Source organism: Oratosquilla oratoria, chromosome 42 (genome assembly GCF_046742065.1).
Source record: "Oratosquilla oratoria isolate Oo_2021 chromosome 42, ASM4674206v1, whole genome shotgun sequence".
In the NCBI taxonomy this organism is placed as follows: domain Eukaryota; kingdom Metazoa; phylum Arthropoda; class Malacostraca; order Stomatopoda; family Squillidae; genus Oratosquilla; species Oratosquilla oratoria.
Window position 1 is genome coordinate 9,994,648 of NC_134818.1, and position 19,722 is coordinate 10,014,369.

At 43.5% G+C, this 19,722-nt stretch overlaps 1 protein-coding gene across 3 annotated transcripts in view; it reads left to right on the forward strand.

Moving 5' to 3' along the window:
* Positions 1-19,722, forward strand: part of Reck (Reversion-inducing-cysteine-rich protein with kazal motifs) — a 147,020-nt gene that overhangs the window by 115,546 nt on the left and 11,752 nt on the right. For all 3 annotated transcript variants that reach the window (XM_076179046.1, XM_076179045.1, XM_076179047.1), the window contains exons 5-12: positions 513-549; positions 13,620-13,783; positions 15,168-15,360; positions 15,659-15,789; positions 17,199-17,258; positions 18,064-18,253; positions 19,024-19,173; positions 19,585-19,722. The exon at positions 19,585-19,722 is cut by the window's right edge and continues 16 nt beyond it. In XM_076179046.1, the coding sequence (XP_076035161.1) occupies positions 513-549; positions 13,620-13,783; positions 15,168-15,360; positions 15,659-15,789; positions 17,199-17,258; positions 18,064-18,253; positions 19,024-19,173; positions 19,585-19,722 (1,063 nt within the window). The remainder of the gene's footprint in view (positions 1-512; positions 550-13,619; positions 13,784-15,167; positions 15,361-15,658; positions 15,790-17,198; positions 17,259-18,063; positions 18,254-19,023; positions 19,174-19,584) is intronic.

Sequence of the window (19,722 nt, forward strand, 5' to 3'; positions counted from 1 at the left end):
AAATGGGGTCCCCACCCCCCACCCCTTTTCTCTCACGCCTTAATTGTATACTTTGAAATCGTCTTTTTTGTCAGTTTAATTCCATTTATGTTAGTTTAATTTCATTTTTGTTTCGTTTTTTGTTTTTGTTTTTTTGTTTTGTTTTTCCGTTTTCTTTATTTTCTATGTATTTGTATTTATTGATTATTTGTTTATTTTTTATATTACATGTATTTATTTACTTAAATATTTTTAGTGGTTTTATTTTCAATTTTATGCATTTAATTTTTTCATTTATCTGTTTTCTATTGCATTTATTCTATTTATTTGTATCTATTTATTTGTTTTTATTTATATTTATTTATATATTTATTTATGTATTAATTTGTTTATTTATTTGTTTACGAAGAGGACGCCGAGGAAGAGGGTAGTGGGGGGTGGGGGTGATGGGGGCTTCAAAGTTTGCCAGATAAGAGTTGATATCACTTTACGGCCCAAATTTATTTGGTTCATTTCTCTTCTTTTCATTTCAGGAATCGTTTTGGAGCTGCATGAACGAAACGTTGAGAGGTAAGTGCCGTTTGTTTGATTCTATTATTGTTTTTTTTTCTGTCATTTCTATTTTATTTATTTTTTATGTTATTCTGTTTTATTTGTTTATTTTCTGTATATTTTAGTATTATTTTATTTATTATTATTTATTTTATTTATTTATTATTATTATTATTATTATTATTATTATATATTTTTACCAAGTTATCTTCGTTGGCTGTGACCGGTTACATGGGGGCAGCGGGTCTCCTGCAAAAGAGACTCGACGAAACGGATGAATTGATTGATCAACTCCAGGCAGACACTTTTGTGTAGTAATATTTTTTATTGGTGACTGACGATTTTATTCATTTTAGGAACACTGCAGTAAATGGAGCCGCTTAAGCTTAGTCTTTGAATGAATAAAATAGTTTTGAATTAACTAAAATAGAGTCTGTAATGAGTTTCACTGGGCTGAAACCTTCAACACTTTAATTGATGAGGAATCGAGTGAATAAATTCGCCTGGTGGGAGCTAAAATAGATTCTTATTTTATAAAACGCAGAACATGTGCAGCTGAGGGAGTGGACTCCAGCCTGAATAAGTCCGTGACCCATCGAGACTCCTTTCAGGCCGGAGGTCAGTCCCTCGTTGACGTCATGTCGACCCTTCTTCGCCAGAGTATGTAAATTCATTTGAAGAATTAATTTGAAAGAGCGTTACTTCCCCTTCCCCTTCATTGTCTTCTCCATCATCCTTCTCCCCATCCTCCTCTTCCCTTTCCTCCTTTTCCTCGTCCTTCTTGTCTTCCTTCTCCTCGTCCTCCTCCTCCTCCTCGCCCTCCTCCTCCTGTTCCTCCTCCTCCTCCTCCTCCTCCTCGTTCTCCTCCTCCTCAACCTCCCCCACCTCCTGTTCCTCCTCCTCCTTACTTCTCGTCCTCCTCTTCCTCCTCCTCCTCAACCTCCTCCTCTTTTTCATCGTCCTCCTGTTCCTCCACCTCCTCCTCTTTTTCATCGTCCTCCTGTTCCTCCTCTTCATCGTCCTCATCGTCTTCCTGTTACTCCTCCTTGTCCTATTATTCCTCTCTCCTCCTCCTTACTTTTCCCTCTTCTTCCTCGTCTTCCTCCTTTTCCTCGTCCTCCCTCTCGTCCCCCTCCTCGTCCTTCTTCCCTTCCTCCTCCTCCCCCTCCTCCTTCTCCTCATGCTGCAAAACAGCAGATCCAAAGAATTCCATCACGCTTCTGGAAGCCTCTGGCATCTCTCGGCAGCAGACTTCATGAATCTTTCAGGATTCTTAGCGGGTCTCCTAATTTCCTTCTATTGGATCTATCAGAATGGCTTCCCTGAGGCACAGGAGGACGCAAACCGCAGCAAGGCTGGATTTTTAAAAGAAATCGGAGGGAACGTAATTTGTCATTTGTTTTTGTAGTAATAACCGGTGCTTCTATCCTTGGAGACAGTTACACACACAGAGGTGGTGGAGTCACACAGGCGGTGGAGGATAGCAGGACGGAGGGAGAGTAAAAGTTTAAAGTAATCAGTTTTCTCTTTTGATTGGAGACTAATCTCAGTCGCAAATGAATGCAGAGTGACTCTGGTCCATAGAGGTGTCACTTGGAGACACTTTAACCCCAGTCATAAAGCACTGTTGAGTGACTTTAGTAATGTTACCAAAGTCCTTAATGTAATGACTGCAAAAGTCTTGTGTAGCCAATGCTCCTTACGGGAAGGTCAGAGGGAAGTGACAGGTGTGGCTAATGATAGGAGACAGGAGACAGATAGGTCTTTGAAACAATGTGGTTGAGGGGGTGGGTGGGAGTGGGGAGGTTAAGCTGGGATTTTTTTTTCTTTTCTTTTCTTTTCTTTTCCAAACGCCAAATTGTTATCTTTTACTACCTGCATCCACCCTTTCTTATGTATAAGCACTCTCAAAAATAATTTGACCAAAAATTCATGAATATTAAAAATAACTTGATAGAAACTTCATGAAAAATTCTTGAAATTTTCTTGAAGTCCTTAATTATCAGAAGAATTATACAACTCAGGAGACGTCACTTCTAGTTCTTCTAGTTCTTCCAGATGCTTGTACTCTCTTGAAGGGGAAGATTGAGAAGGAGTTCGATTGTGTTTTGTTGTGAAAAGCTTTTGTTGCGCCAACTGGATCCGATTCGTTCTTCGTCTGACAGCCGTGCCTAACTTCGAAGACAGACCGTCTGTCACGGCATGTTTCGTTCTGGGCTCCTCCAACCTCCGATTAATCGGCGGTACTGCCCACCTCCAGAACTTTTTCGTCTTTAAAATCTCTATGGCAAAGTATTTTGTTTTCTCAATAATTTACAAAGAAAGTAATTTGAAATACTGGAGGAAAATAATTTTCCTCCACCGTATCCTGATTCTTTCCCGAGAGCTGCGAGCTGAAAATTTACTTCAACAGTCGGAGGAGAAAATAGCCCAGTGTGTTAACCCTTTGTAGGAGGGTCCTCTCGGCTGAATGGAATCACTTGGCGAGAACCAGAATAAAGTATATAATCTGCTCTCCGCATAAGAGAGTCGTCCGTCCCGTATTGACACAAACTCCGTTGGATTCAAAATTTTATATATGACGCAAATCACAGGAAACGGATTAATCAAGACAAACTTTATGCTCTGTTTGTGTTAGAGGGCTTCCCTCAGCTGAATAAAATCGTATGGCCTCAGCTTGATTAATGACACACAACCCAAGCTGCAGGCAATGGATTAAACTTTACAGAGTATTTGGCTTTTTTTCAGTCGACATTTTTCTTTCTAGCTCATTAACATAGTTGGCATCGCGTCGCCCGGGCAAGAAGAAGAACGAGACACGTTATTTTTTTTTTTTTTTTTTTCTTTCTTTCTCTGATATTAGTGGCTGCTACTTACGAACTTCTGGCCTAGTCTGACATTTTTTGAGGCAATAAGTTATCCCAGGGGAAAAGTGGAAGACTGCTACGTGACCTGTGGTGCAGTCTCTCTCGCTCTCTCTATCTCTCTCTCTTTCTCTCTCTCTCTTTCTTCCTCCCTCCCTAACTCTCTCTCTTTCTCCCTCCCTCCCTCTCTTTCTCTCTTCCACCCTCTCTCCCTCTCCCTCCCTCTCTTTCTTCCTTCCTCCCTCTCTTTCTCTCTCCCTCCCTCCCTCCCTCCCTCCCTCCCTCTCTTTCTCCCTCCCTCTCTCTCTTGCTCCCTCCCTCCCTCTCTCTCTCTCTCCCTCCCTCCCTCTTTCACGTTCTCCCTCCCTCCTTCTCTCACGTTCTCCCTTTCTCTCTTTCCCTCTCCCTGCGAGAGCACGGTCCTCTTGATATTTCTCTTGCGAATAACCTCTGACAAAGACCTTTTGAAGACACAACTACGGCTTTAGACAGGTGCTCCTTTCGATAGATTTGTATACTAAGAACATCGGGTTTCCCTTCAGCACCAATACCTCTGGATCTTTTCTTCTCCTCAACTTCTATCGTAGAACACGTAGTGACTGTCTTGTAGCTACATGGACTTTCCTTCCTCCCTTCGGACTTCACTCAGTCCCGCGATATCTCAGCTGATAGTCTCCAGTTCTCCCATCAAACACTCTAGCGTGTGGCCTGACAGAGAGAGAGAGAGAGAGAGAGAGAGAGAGAGAGAGAGAGAGAGAGAGGAAAGGTGCATCATGTACATCGATTAAAGAAATTGTATTTATCTTTCTTTCTCACCTCATAGGACATGGCTGATTCATGGTCTGTCTTTCCCATTCTTCCCTTGGGTGACATTCATGAGTCTGGGTGGATAGCACGATAGTCGTCGCCGACTGTATTTACTCTATTTCCACCAAAAAAAAGTCTTAGTAGGTTTACTTTTTTCCAGAGAAGTGTAGAAAATTAATCTGCCTTGTTTATTGTTTGTAACATGCTGGTTAGTTTATTTTTGTATGTAATTTAGATTTAATCGAGATATATATATGATGTTTTCCTAAATACCGTGATAAATATTTAATTAAATGATTTAAAGATATGATAACACGGAATGTTTTGTAAGTAGAAATGTCTTGGTCCGGCCCTGGGGTCATAAAATGTCGATAAGATGATCATCCAATAATGGCAGACATTGTATCCTTAAGAGACCCGAAAGATAAACGTGATACATAAACTTTGATCGAATTAATTATTGTCTGGATGTCGTTCATAGAAAATAGCTAAGAACTTTGTCCACAGGGTAGAGAGAATTTAATCATCAGAACTGACCTAAAACCAGGAGAAAGCAAAGAACTCTGGCATTCTTATGATAATGAGACATTATCGAGAATGGGAAGCTGAAAGAACGCAAGGACGAAGGGTTCAGAATCTGTTTGATTATTCGAAAGTGATCGTCTTTTGTTTACGAGCGCGACACGTATCGTAAATGAAGAAATGCACAGCGAAGGGAAGTGAAATTTTATTTGAAACGATGATTTGATTAAGGTCATTTGCGTGTCAATCGGAGGGTGAAACAATGGTTATTGGTGCAAGACAAAAGATGAGAAAACATAAAAAGACGATAAATGAAGCCAAGGAGGAAGTTCGATGGAATCGATGTAATAGAAGATGTAGAATGCAAAAAGACTGCGTTTTAACGCCACATGACCAAGTACTCGATACAAGGATGGAAGAAATTACCTGGCGGCAGACAAAATTAAAGGAAGAGTGTTATCAGGACCGTAAGAAAAAAAAAAATTGTAAGGATTGAAAAAAAAATACTGGAACTAAATAGAAGTCTTCCAACCTCTATATGGAAAATCAAAACTATACTTGGATTTTAAGAATGAAACGTGAATATCAGAGCTTACATAGAATTGTGACCTTTTGAAAAGGGATAGGAAAACAAATTATTAAAAAGAACGGAAAAAATACTGGAACAAAATAGAAGTCTTCAAGTCTCTGTATGGAAAATCAAGACTACTAGGATTTTGAGAATGAAACGTAAATATCAAAGTTTACATTGGAATATGACTATAAAGCATCTTTTGATAAGGGATAGGAAATAAAATTAATAAAAAAGACGGGAATAAAATAGATTTCTGAATAAAAAAAAATATAATTGCACTTATATGAACTATCAAAATTCGGGAATACAGAAGTTGTTGTTGTTGTTTTTTTGTGGGGGAGGAATTGAGCAAGTTAAGAGAACGATAGACAAGGACAAAATAACAGATGAATGAAATGAAAAGAAAATACAGAGATGAATAGAGAAAATGAAAGGTAGCTGCGAGAACAGAACTCGGGTCCAGTTCGTTTGGACCAAAGTTCGCTGATGAAATAAATGTTTGCTTCCTGTGTCTGGTGGAGTGGCAGTGGGACTTTGTCCAAAGTTAGAAGTTAGAAGTTAGAGGGGGCTAAAGGTGTCGCCACAAAACCGCGGTGTACACAGGTGTAGGAGGACTGGTGATGATGGTGAGGTGAGGAGTTTACTACGCCAGGAGGAGCTGAGTAGCCGCGGCCGAAGTCGTCATCTTTGCCCTGCTTTGGGGACTGTCAGAGGATAGGTAACTAACAGTCACTATTGAGAATCGGAGAGGAGTGCGGGATTCGAACCCACAACTAAACGTATCCGAGGCCAGCACGGATAAGGAATTAGAAATAAATAGAACCGATAGATAAATAGGTAAATAAATCAAACGCGAAAATTTGGCAGAAGCTGCAACTTGTATACGCCCATAAACCCAAAGTTAGCGGTTAACGCTTAGTGGTAGTGAGGTCTTGCAGAAATTCATGGAGAGAGCATTATTTTGTTTTAGTTAAGTCTCTTTCCAGGTCAAGTCAAGACAGGGAGGAGTGGCAGCAGTCCTACCAACCTCGACGTGTACGGAAAAGTTGGCAGCACTGGAATCGAAAGACTTAGAATAAAGAAAAGAAGGAAACGGACACAGGAAATTGGTTGGAAGACAAAAATGTAAAGCAAGTTTCTAATGCAGAAGAAAGAATAAATCGAAGTAGGTGGAATTAGGAAGAGGAGGATCATGTTTCGGAAGAAGAAGGAAGAAAATAATTGGCAGTTTATGTTGAATTGGATGGGCACGAGAGAATGGAGGCTGATTTGAGAGAAGACGAGAATTTTGGAGAAGAGCACAAGAAAAAGCGCGTTTTATGGCCCAAGAAGAGGCCCAGGAAATCGAAAAGGGAAGGAACAGATAATCTTGGTAGGTAGGTAGCGGTTTGGGGAAGGAAGAATGAGAGAAAAAGAGAGAAAGAGAGAGAGAATGAGTGTTAGGGAGTTGGGAAACTGTGGACTTCACCTGACTCAGAAACGCTGAATAAGGTGAGTCATCTTAAGGTGAAGTGTCACACAATAGCTGACCTCTCTCTCTCTCTCTCTCTCTCCCTCTCCCTCTCCCTCCCCCTCCCCCTCCACTGCCAAGGAGTGCCACGTCAAAGGCAAACTACCATTCGATCACCGAAGAAAACCCTCTCTCTCTCTCTCTCTCTCTCTCTCTCTCTCTCTCTCTCTCTCTCTCTCTCTCTCTCTCTCTCTCTCTCTCTCTCTCTCTCTCTCTCTCTCTCTCTCTCTCTCTCTCTCTCTCTCTCCCCCCCTCCCCCTCCCCCTCCACTACCAAGGAGTGCCACGTCAAAGGCAAACTACCATTCGATCACCGAAGAAAACCCTTGGGACCATTGTGGGTGGAAGGACGCCAGAAATGTTGGGTTCTTGGACAGTAAGACTGGAAGAGGCGAAGACTCTAATATTTCTGTTTTCTCAAATTTCCTCCCTTGTGCTTTCTTTCTTTTCCTTTCCGTATTTATTCTTCCTTTCTTCCTGCTTTTCTCCATTGTTCTCATTCTCGGGACCTCGCCTTCGTAGCTGCCTTTGAAGAGTCGCTTGTAAAGGAAATCTCTTATAAAATATTTATGACTATCTTTTTTTGGTGTGTCCTCCTACCCAGGTCGCCATTACTCTTTGTGCGTTCGGAAAGGATTCTGAAGAGAGTAAAAGAGCGTCCCATTCTCTTAAGCCCAGAGTCCTTTTGGTAAGAGCCAAAACTCTAGAATTTTAAGACAAGGATCCGGGATGCTCACTCGTGGACCACTACAACCCCTATAGGGGGGGGGAGGCAGAGGCGAGGGGGGATATAATAGAATGAGGAAGAACAGGGAAGACTGATGGATGTGGGGCAGCGAAGGGGAGTGTGAACCGCTTTGGGGAATTAGAGTTGAGGCGAGGTGCAGCGAGGGGAGATGAGGGGAGGGGGGTGAGGGGAAAGGAGGGTGAAGAAGGTCGTAGTTCTGGGGACGACAGCTCGGAAGAAGAAGAGAAAGGAGATTGAATTAACCCTTTCAGTACCGTGTGGTGTTCTTTTTCTTTTAATTCATCAGGCGACCACCCGAGTATTTGATTAATTTCCGTGGTGACCCTTAACCACCACCCCAACCCCCCATCCCTCCCTCGGTAGCGAAAGGGGTCAGCTAAGGGTTCTGAAAGGGGGATGAAGGAGAGGGTTCGGTGCAGACGACGTGACGTGAATGAGAGATGCGTCGCGGTTCATCAACACGGAAAAAGGGATAATAGGAAGTTATCATGACAGGGAAATGAAATTTGGGGTGGAAAAGGAAAAGAACGAGGTGCTGGTCGGGTAGGGAGAGGTCAGCTGATGGGATGGAAGACGCCTCCAAGAAGGGATGGAAGAGGAGAGGGAGGAAGAGGCAGTGGTGAAGGGAAAACCAACACGCGCGTATCATACGCGTCCGCGGTACACTTCAGACGCAAAGGCCATGAACAAAAACAGAGCTGCCCAGAAGAAGAGTTTTTGTGGAGGAGGAAGAGGAGGAGGAGGAGAGTGAGGAAGCGGAGTTGGAGAGGAGGAAGTGTAGGAGGAGGAGGAAGGCGGAGAGTGGAAGGGAAATTGAAGAAACGGTAAAGAAAAACTGGAAATTGACACCGTGGAGGGAAAGCGGCCGTAATCGCGGAAGGAAAACGCGACAGAAGAAGAAAAATGTTGACAAGAAAAGGAAATCTTAAGAAGCTTGAAGTCTGTAGGGAGGCAGGTAAGGGGGCACAGTGACGTAACAGGAAGAAGGTATGAAGGGAAAAAAGGAAGAGCTCTGAAGCATCGTAAGGAAGAAAGAAAGTAAAGGCCCCTAGAGGTAGGAAGAGCGAAGCTTACAGGCAGTAAGCATTGAAGATAAAATGTTTGATAGGAAAAGATAAGGGAAATTACATGGTGGGTTGAGGTTACAGGCCGTTAGGGGAGATGAGACTTGTAATGAGAGAAAGGAAGGAGAGGGAAGAGTAGGAGGACAGAATAAAAGGTAAGAATAGATCAACAACAAGAAGGAAAATACTGAGAGGTAGAACACAAGAGGTGAAGTTGTGAGTATAGAAGGAAGAAGGAAGGGAAGACTAGGAAGACAGAAGATAAAGGTAAGAATAGATTTGAAGCGACAAGGAGGAAGAGGCTGAGAGGTAGAGAGTATGGAAGGAAGAAAGAGGGAAGAGTAGGAAGACAGAAGATAAAAGTAAGAATAGATCCGAAGCGAGAAGAGGGAGGAAGAGGCTGAGAGGTGGTGTACAAGAGGTGAGGCTGTGTGTGGAGGGGAGGAAGAGGGGAAGGAAGATGAAGTAAGGGGCATGATGAAGGAAGAGGAAAGTTGGTGACGACAACGACAGTGTGCGTGGAACAGATCATAAGTTTCTTCCTCATCCTCCTCTTCGTTTTTCTTTTCTTAATCTGCCTCTTCCTTTTCTTCATTTTCCTCATCTTCATCTTCCTCTTCTTTATATTCCTTTTTTTCCTCTTCCTCTTCTACATTTTTCTATTCTTAATCTTCCTCTTCTTCATTTTTCTTTTCTTAATCTTCTTCTTCTTCATTTTTCTCTTCTTAATCTTCCTCTTCCTCTTCTTCATTTTTCTCTTCTTAATCTTCCTTTTCCTCTTCTTCATTTTTCTCTTCTTAATCTTCCTCTTTCCCTTCTTCATTTTCCTCATCTTCATCTTCCTCTTCTTTATTTTCCTTTTCTTCATCTTCCTCGTCTTCATTTTCTTTTTCTTATCATTATTGTGCCCCTTCTTCCTCATGTTCGTCCTCTTCTTCCTCATCTTCTTCTTCTTCTTGTTTTTCCTTTGTCTCCCTCCTTTTCCTTCTTCTGTGTCTCTCAGTCCGACCCACTCTCTTCGCTTTTTGAAAATTATTTCGAAAGGCTGACACCAGCAGAAATATTTAATCTGGAATCAGCGGCTGTGTCTGTTACATTCAGAAAGAAAGTTTTTTTATACATTATTTTTTCGAAATGAAGGAGAGCCGGCCAAGTCAATTAAAAGCTGCCTCCTTTTTCACGCCCCCTTTTTCCCCCCGGAAACTACAGCGAACTCGGAAACTCATTAATGAGAGAAAGAGACTCGACACTTGCGCCATCTTCGTGGCCATCGTGACCTGGCCACCACCGTGAGCGTCCTTGGCCGCAGCCTGGCCACTGCAGCATGTGTGGCCACAGCCTACCCTCTAAAACACTTATGGATGTGGAGGACCCTCCAAGTGGCCCCGAAGTGGCCACTTGTCTCTGTTTCTTTGGTGACCTGACCTGACCCCTCATTCCACTTTGCCCACATTTTTCATTTCATCTCGAAATTTTTATTTGTCTTCGTTGAACGAAGATACTCTGTTACGTCCCTGACACCCACAGTAGTAGCTTGATCGTGGAGAAAGAAAGCTAAGTGATGAGAATAAGATGAAACGACAGCTGGAATTTGGTCGTCAGAGTTTCAAGAAGCCCTCGACATCAATGGCCTCAACCCCAACTGTAGCAGTTATAACAGCTCTCTTGGCTACCGAGAGGGTTCCACGGAGATTAATAAAATCGCCTGGCGCCAGTACCACCTGGTACGGAAGGAGCTTGGTCGGAATAGGATGTACTCCTTTGTTACATTGGGGAAGACGTAATACCAATGTGACGAATAAAATCGCGTGACGGTAGACAGGGTGAAAGGAAGAGTGCCACCTGGCACAGAAGGGGCTGGTAGGGCCAGTGGAGAGGAGCGACTTCGTCAGCAACTGCTGCAGCGCCTTCTGCACCAGAAGCCCCTCTCACAGTAATAGCCAGGGCGTCTGCGGTTGCCATTAATCTACGCCTGTTCCCCTCCTCCTTTCCCGAGTACAAGTCCTTGGTCTCCTCCTCCTCCTCCTCCTCCTCCTCCTCCTCCTCCTCCTCCTCCTCCTCCTCCTCCTCCTCTTCGTACGTACCTGCATATTTATGTTGCTCATAAACCATCACAACTTCCAGACTCGTGCATAAAACCGCCTTTGCCCGCCTCAGCGTCGGTACCTTGGATGTTATAAAACAATATTCCTGTAGGCTAATGCTGTGAAAAATGATCGTGAAAAAAAATTAATAACGATATTGATAATGGTAATAATGATAATAATAGGGGAGTTTTATGTTTCAGAAGGTATCTTGTTTGGCCTGTGTCCTCAGTTCTGTAAGTTCGAGCCTGTATAAGTTGACGTCTCCACTATAGTATTGTCATATGTGGAAATTTATTTTAAAGCGTGTTGATGGGTGGGTGTGGGAAAGGAGAGGAAAGCAACGCATTCTAACAACAAACAAAAATGCTGCACCCTTCACGGGAACGGTAACAAATTCGTAATAAAGAGGGCGTGGGGAAAAAAAGAGGAAGGGAATAAAAAGAGAAATATTTTTCACCTTTCATCCAAACTACTCGGGGGCGGCCGAGATCTTGCCCCCTCCCTCTCTTTCCCCCCATCCCCCCCTTCCCCCCCATCCCCCCCTTCCCCCCCATCCCCCATCCGCCCTTTGTAGTGGGAAATTATGCCTGCGAGTATATCTCTGGTATGATGTCGGTCATAAATATGGAAGGCTGCTTCCATCGTCAAGATGTCTGGAATTGGTGAACCTGGAAAGCGATGAGATGCGGCCGTCGTCTTTGTTTCTTCTTTTGTTTCTCAGTGGAATCTTCTGGGTTCGGCACTAGAGTGATTGACACTTCATCAGGGGGTGGGTGGCGGGAGGAAAGAGTAGGAACTCTTCAGCCCTCTCCCCCTCCCTCCTCCCTCCCATACAGACGAAGTTCGCTTTTGAGAGATCAGAAAGGCACCAAAAGACACACTGCCTAGAAAAGGGTGTATAGAGATAATAGTAATAACAATAATAGTATTAGTAATAATATTAGTAATAAATAATAGTAATGATATATAAATAAATATACAAAAAAGTAACAACTCATATGTCCAAGTGTAGCATTTATGCATAACTGGGCGATGTCGGGAGATGATGTGATGATGTTGAGGAAGACGAAGACGCCCGACATAACGATGAAATTACTCCGTTTCTCTTTATCATGAATCCCTCTGGAGCCGTTGAGCTGGAAGCCCTCTTTTATCTTGTCTTGAGCTGATGTACGTAACATTTGCTTGTTAGCCCCGTGCTCCTTCAACAGTGGAGCTTCTTGGAGTGCACGGGCTTTCCAGAAGTTTCCACCGAGAATGTGCGGGCGCGCGCTTGTATTTTGTCGACATTATCGTTATGGTGGTGGCCACATAGCTGAGTTAGTCTGTCTTTAGTCAGAATCAAATTTACAGAGTGCCGCTTGAAATAAGTCCTCTTGAATAGTGAAGGAATTGCATTGAATATATATATATATATATATATATATGTGTGTGTGTGTGTGTGTGTATTCACTTGGTCTTTGGATCACGTGTTGGACTCGTGATCGACAGCTATTTCGATTCCGGAAGAGAGCTCAGAGCTCGTATGACCGATCTATGGGTAATGCTATGACCTTACACGCACACACACCCCCAACTCCCCGCCCACGAGAGTTGGAGTAACGACTCGATGCGCAGTGATACTGAAATAATTTCAGCCCTGGGCAGGAATCGAGCAAGGTACAGCTGGCACCACCGTAATAACAGTCTGGTACTCTACCAACCGCGCCACCGAGTGTATGTGTGTGTGTGTATGACGTAAGTTTATTCCAGACTAGTTTCGCATACTTGCGAAACTAGTCTGGAATAAACTCAGACTCCTGTGTTTCCTATTCCCACTTACGTCATATATATATATATATATATATATATATATATATATATATATATATATATATATATATATATATATATATATAATATGGCATATGGATAATGCTGTGATGCATGAAAGGGAGTGGGGGGGGTGGGGGAGTGCGTGTGCATGATATTTTGACGTAGACTGAAGGGATTTCTTCCCGTCTTCTCTTTTACTGCATGAGGGGACGGAGGGGGGATCGCCGATTAAATGAAGCGGCCTTGCTGTGGATGTGCTGCGTCTTACTGCATTGGTTCTGACCCAGGGCAGTGGACGAGATGCAGGGATGACCCGTCATCCAGGAGTAGCCAAGAAAAGAGGGAGGGAGGGATGGTGAATGGGAGTGGAATATATAGGGTTGAAATGGACGGGAATGGATTTTATGTATGTTTTTTGGCTACCTCCCTTGTAAGGGGGAAAAAGCCTTTGGTATATGTATATATGCTTATACATATATATATATATATATATATATATATATATATATATATATGCCTACAAATTGTGTTTACAAGCGAAATAGGCCTAAGTAACTGGTTTCATTTCCAGGAGTAGCAAGGCAAGAAACAGATAAGATATTCTACAATTGTTTCGACGACAATAGTCAAGCCGGACGCAGATATTTGTATTTTCTTTTCCCAGGACAGTTAGTAATCTAGGTGGGTTAGGTTAGTTAAAGTTTAGCTAGTCAGTGGTATAATTTGACGGGAAATCGAACTATACTACTCGTAATATTGTTATTTATTCGCCTGTTTGTTCATTTATTTACATGTTTCATTTTTCTATTTGTATATTTATAATTATAAAATTCATATATAAAATGTATATGCATAATGCGTCATATAATCCTCGAATCTGCCTCACGGCGCGTAAACTTCCTCAAAGCTTCTGGTAAAAAAAAAGGGGGGGGGAGGGGACTGAACGGCCGGACCCAAGTGAGGGTGTTAGGAATTATCCCCAAGTAATCCACACATAAATCTTTCTGCCCCTGACACCCTCATTTGCCTTGAAGAACGATGACAGGCGTATTGTACATTTCGGTAGCGTAGCCTCTTATGTTTTGGTTTCTTTTGCAGCCATCTCGGAGGGCGAGGGGTGGTGGGGGAGAGCTTGCTGCGACCTGCCTCTTTCCCATGGCTGCCAACTGCGATGTCTGCAGGCCACATCACGTCAGGACCTTCGACATGTGTGCAGAGCCTCCCATGAGATCGACTTCTTCACTTGCGTGGAAAGGATGAAAGTAGGTGACTTTGTCTCCTGCAGAGAAAATAATAGACCCATCAGTATATGGCAACACTTTGAATGTTGCCTTCCGCAAACGTCAAACGGATTTATTGTGCCACTGACAAGGGATATACTCTGGACAATATATAGACAGATGTAGAACCTGTGTCTCTCTGGATGTGCCAGAAAGACCAAGAGATGTTACTCAAAGAGATCTGAAGAGGTCTTAAAGTGAATCTGTTAGATTAAGATAATCGAATTCTTTTACTATTTCTCTACTTATGACATATGTGTTCTGGCTGCCGCTAGGCGATTTTATACAGTTGAAGGAAACCTACGTATTGAAGTGTTGTATTGGGCTGTAATTTTCTAGAGCTTGTAGACAGCAATAAATAACAACGAAGAAAAAATCAAAAGAATAATAGAAATAAAAGGAAGAACGAAGAATGAAAAAAGTAAAAGTAATCGTATATAGTAAAACAGAACTTGAGAGAGAGACAAAAGTATGACAACTAAGAAACAAGTGACTGTAGCGGATGATAAGGGAGTAGTGTATACAAAAAAAAAAGTAAAAGTGTTCATTACGAGGGACTTATGGGAGTTTAGGAAATTAGTGAGAAAAGCGTAGAGGAGGAAATTAAGGGACTGGCTTAAACCCTGACTGGATTGCTGATAGCTAGGGTGGAGTAAATTAGCCTCACTATTTGTTATTGTAGCCGTTTGTAGATTTACTTCAAACGCCCCCCTGGTGTATTTTTTCTTGCAGATGTATATATTGATCTCTGTTTTTATTGATAAATTCATTTTTTCCTCTTCCTCCTCATCCTCGTTTCTTCCTCGTTTTCCTCCTCCTCCTCCTCCTCCTCCTCCTCGTCTTCCTCTTATTCTTCATGCTCATGCTCCTCCTTTCTCTTCTTCCTTCTATTCCTCCTCCTCTTTCCCCTCTATGTCCTTCCCCCTCCTCTTCCATCTCGTCTTCCTCTTTCTGCTCATCCTCATGCTGCTCCTCTTCCTTCTTCCCTTCTTTTCTTCCCCGTATTCTTCCTCCTTCTCTTTCCCTTCTGTCTCCTTCCCACTCCTCTTCCATCTCTTCATCTTCCTCCCCTTCCTTATCCTAATCGACGTCCTCCCCGCCCCCTTCCCCGCTGTTTCGGACTCTTAATTTCCTTTCCCCATCCTTCATCCCTCCTCCTCCTCCTCCCACCTCCTCTTCCTCCTCCACCTCATACTCCTCCCCTTCCTCCTCCTCCTCCTCCTACCTCTTCTTCCTCCCACCTCCTCCTCTTCCTCTTCCTCCTCCCTCCTCCACCTCTTCCTCCTTCTCCCACCTCTTCCTCTTTATTCTCCTCTTCCTCCTCCTCTTCCACTTCCTTCTTCTCTTCCTCCTCCTCCTGACGCAGGTGGGTGCCGAGTGCTGCAGCAAGAGCCAGAGCCACCGATGCCGGTCGTCGTGCGAGGCCGTCTTCGCGGCCCAGGGATCGGTGCCACGGACTCTGAGGCACCGGGTCAAGGAAGAATGCGTCGTGTCCCCCGCGGTGCGACGTTGTGTGCACAACCACACCAAGGTCACGCCTGCGCACAGGCCCGAGCGCAGTAAGTAGCTCTCTTGTCTAGTGCGGGTTTTGCCCATTTTTCGAGGGTCCACATATGTTACACACACACGCACACACACACACACACACACACACACACACACACACACACACACACACACACACACACACACACACACACACACACTTACACACACACGCACACACACACACACACACACACACAAAATCCTGTTTACACAATAAATCACGATACACTAATTCTCAACGCAATACTGCTTTTGACGATGATGTTTAAAACTTTAGATATACTTTAATCTAATCCTTTGCTTCTACAGATCTACATTGTTGTGGTGAATCACTCGACAGCGACTGCAGGAGCCGATGCAGGACCATCCTAACCACGCGGAGGACACAGCAGGACATCGTGGAGGCTCTCGAAGGAGCCTGCGGCCGCGTCGACTTGCTGGTGCGTTCTCGACTATTCTCTCTCGTCCTCGAGGTTCTTCTCTTGTCCTCGAAACTCCTTTCTCGCTCGTCCTCGAGGTTCATCTCTCTCGTCTTCAAGGCTCCTCTCGACCTCGAGGCTCTCCACTCTCTCGTCCTCCAGGCTCTCCACTCTCTCATGCTCGAGGCTCTTCTCTTGCCCTCGAAACTCCTCTCTCGCCCTCGAGGTTCATCTCTTTCGTCTTCAAGGCTCCTCTCGTCCTCCAGGCTCTCCACTCTCTCGTCCTCGAGGCTCCCCTCTCTCTCGTCCTCCAGGCTCTCCACTCTCTCGTCCTCGAGGCTCCCCTCTCTCTCGTCCTCCAGGCTCTCCACTCTCTCGTCCTCGAGGCTCCCCTCTCTCTCGTCCTCCAGGCTCTCCACTCTCTCTCTCTCTCTCTCACTCGAGACTCCTCGCTCTACCCGATTCATGCTGGACCGTTCTCGTCAAACGTTGCGAATTTGAACAGCTAGACGAAGAACTATGTTCTCGACTTCTCTAAGAACGTCTCACCAAAGTGTCTAACATTCGTTCGTCATTTAATTTCTCAGTATACGACGTAAAGGTAATTTGAGAATTGGAGATTTGAAATGCGAAATATTGTAAGCAAAGTCGTTCCGTTTCTACTCCAACAAACTTGCAGGAGTTGACGAGGATTTGCCCAGTGTGAAGCGGCGTTTGTAGTCTGATAAGCTGGACTGTATCTTGTCGTGTGTGTGTGTCGTAGGTGATGATTGACCTGTCACTTGAATTGATTGGGGGAGCGACGTTGTCATAAAACATACAAGAACAATGAAAAAATCAATTGTTGTCTCTGGTTTAGCTAACTGAAAACCCGCAACCCCACAGCAACCGGCATTGGTCCTCGGGTGAAAGAAATAGGGGGAGCAGTCACCGGTTCTCCGTTTTCCTTGTGTACAATGGTGGGGGAAGTACAAAGATTGACAGAGGTCGTGGGGCCCAGTCCGCAGACCGAATGTCAGCCCTACAAGGCTGCACCTCCAGATGTGAGGAAGTTGGCTGGGTTTGAATGTGGCAAGGAGACGATTCTTTGTGAAGTTATTTTTTGAAGGACGACTGTCACCAGGCCCTGAAACTCAATAATGATACTAAATATAAGCAGATTTATTAATTATTAAGATGTAGTTATGAATATAAAGTAGGGCCATCTCCAGATACGTACATCCCAACCTCTTGGGGACCGTCACGGAACTGGCGCACTCTTCGGCTGCATACGCATACCAAAACAATACTTAGGTTGACACATGTCGCCAGCCCGTTTGATTTCCTACATTTATATTTTACTAAATATATATATTTATATCATTATTAAATTATATCATGGCGTACCGGCGGTTATAACGTTATTTCAATGTTGCCATTGATGTTTTCAGAATAAAGTGTGGATCTGTATGCTGCGTCATAGTGAAGCTATTGCACCGGCTACCAGACAGGTAAGACATTGCCTTTCATATATATAAATATATATATATGTATATATATATTATTGTATATATATATAAATATACATGTATATTATTATTATTATTATTATTATTATTATTATTATTATTTTTTTTTTTTTTTTTTTTTTTTTTTTTTTTTTTTTTTTTTAATACTATTATCCATGTGGATTTCAACCTGGGACTACAAAATTTCTAATCGACAAAGACGAAATTTTTTCGATTCTCTGACGGGAAAGTCTCTGAAACGAATATGTTGTTGAGATTTTATTAGTGCATCCCTATATTAATCTTAAGAGTTTGGTGTTGTCTGTGTTTTTATATTGCATAAATTCCAAAACTTGTTCATGTCAGGCGATTTTATTCAGCAAAAGAGTAATCTATAGTATATGTTTAATGCATCTGTTTGAACCTTTATACAAATGTTTTGTTTACGTGTGCGCTGGTGGTGTAATCTGGAACGTAGTCGTGGGTTCGAGTCCCGCAATTCTCTTCGATTCCCAGTTGGGATTGTTACGTGCTCCAACAGTTCAAAAACATAGGTCAAAGCCGACGGCTTCGGCTGCAGCAATCGACATAGGCTTTTCTCTCTCGGTCTCTTTGTCTCTCTTTCTCCCTCCCCCTCTCTCTCTCTCTTCCTCCCTCCCTTCCCCCTCTTTCTCTCTCTCTTCCTCCCTCCCTCTCCCTCTCTCTCTCTCTCTCTCTCTCTCTCTCTCTCTCTCTCTCTCTCTCTCTCTCTCTCTCTCTCTCTCTCTCTCTCAGGTCTTCATTTCCTCCTCACGTTCTGCTCCACCAGGTGTCCCAGATTGATCAAATGGGAATGGACTCAGCCAAGCTTCACTGCTGCTTCCGGGCGAGTTCGGAGATGTGCAGGAACCTTTGCTTCAAGACCTTCAGCCGGGAATGGACCAAAGCGTGGGATGATTTGGACAGAGTCTGCTTGTCCAAACTCTCCCAGACGTCTCTTGTCCAATGCATCAAAGAAGGTGAGTGAAGGAGGCCAAAGGACTCTGAATCATGGAGAGGTCGAATGAGTTCAGAAGCATACGGACACAGCTGATAAATGATTTAGGTTTGTGTTTTGGTATAGATAGCAAATGCCACAAAAAGCATCTACTATAAGTACCTGTGTATAGTGGGTCTTCGAGACGGACGTCGGAGAGAAACGTCTCTCAATCGCCCATCCATACCCTCCCCCCCCCCTCCATCTGAAAAGCATTTTGCAGGGCCACCAGTCAGATAGATATTACTGATTCCTTTGCCCAAGGGACAGTAAATATAGACGTTTGTATTTGTTACATGATAACAAGTTTGTATGAGGGCAAATGGTCAGCTAGATGAACTAAAACGATGTGATGTCAATCTTCTTGAAGGTCGACCGTGCATAGTCGACACGTGACCTGAGGAGAGAACACGTGAGGCAGTCGAGTTGACATAATACACGTTCATGACAGCTTCCGTGAAGCTTCCACCGCGATATACTGCACCAAGCCACTCTCGTTGTTGCATTTCGTTCATCAAATGCAAGAATTGTGTAGTTCGATTTATTGTCCTGTAGTCTAGAGGGGAAAAATCCAAAGATGCAAAGTAGCTCAAATTCCACACTCATCTTCGAAGGGCCAAGGGCTGATTGTGTGTTGTCAGAATGATAGTCCAACAACTGTATGATTATCAAAATATAGAATTAATGCATGCATTATCCTCGAATGTTTTTTAACCTTTATAACACGTATTATTTATTTTGATGTTAACACAGTGGACGAACCATGTGAGTTGGGATGTCATGGTTTGAGCTTCTGTTCTCACTTCAACAACCGTCCTGGCCAGCTTTACCGCGCCTGCACGGCAAGAGCTGACAGGGCCGCGGAGAGCGATTTCGAGAATTGGACTGCCAACAACAATCTAGGTGAGTCTTTGATAGGTCAGGAAGTTTTCTTTTACTACGTATTTAGTCACCTCTAACACGTAAAAAGGGCGTGTTTCTCTGACAGGAACAACGGGTGGTCAGAATGACTGCACAGTATCTGATATGTAGATACTTAACTACAAAGTAATGTCGTAACACATTCGTAAAATTCAACAAGAACCCACTGTGTTGGATAAGAAGAAATGAAATAAATGATATCCATACATTTCGATCACGGACTGTAGAGGATCACAGTCCACTGAAGAGGATCACAGTCCGTGATCGAAATATATGGATATCATTTATTTCATTTCTTCTTATCCAACACAGTGGGTTCTTGTTGAATGTAGATACTTGTTTGCTTTTCCAGTTCTGCGTATTCATGACGTACTTTTTGTTCCTTGACCACAGCACTTCCAGACCTGACCATCCCAGTTCGAAGCATCTCGGAATGTCAGCCAGAAATGTGGCGTGCGGTCGCCTGTACACTTCAGGTCAAGCCTTGCCATCCTGCCACCCACTCGAATCGCATCTGTCGGTCAGACTGCT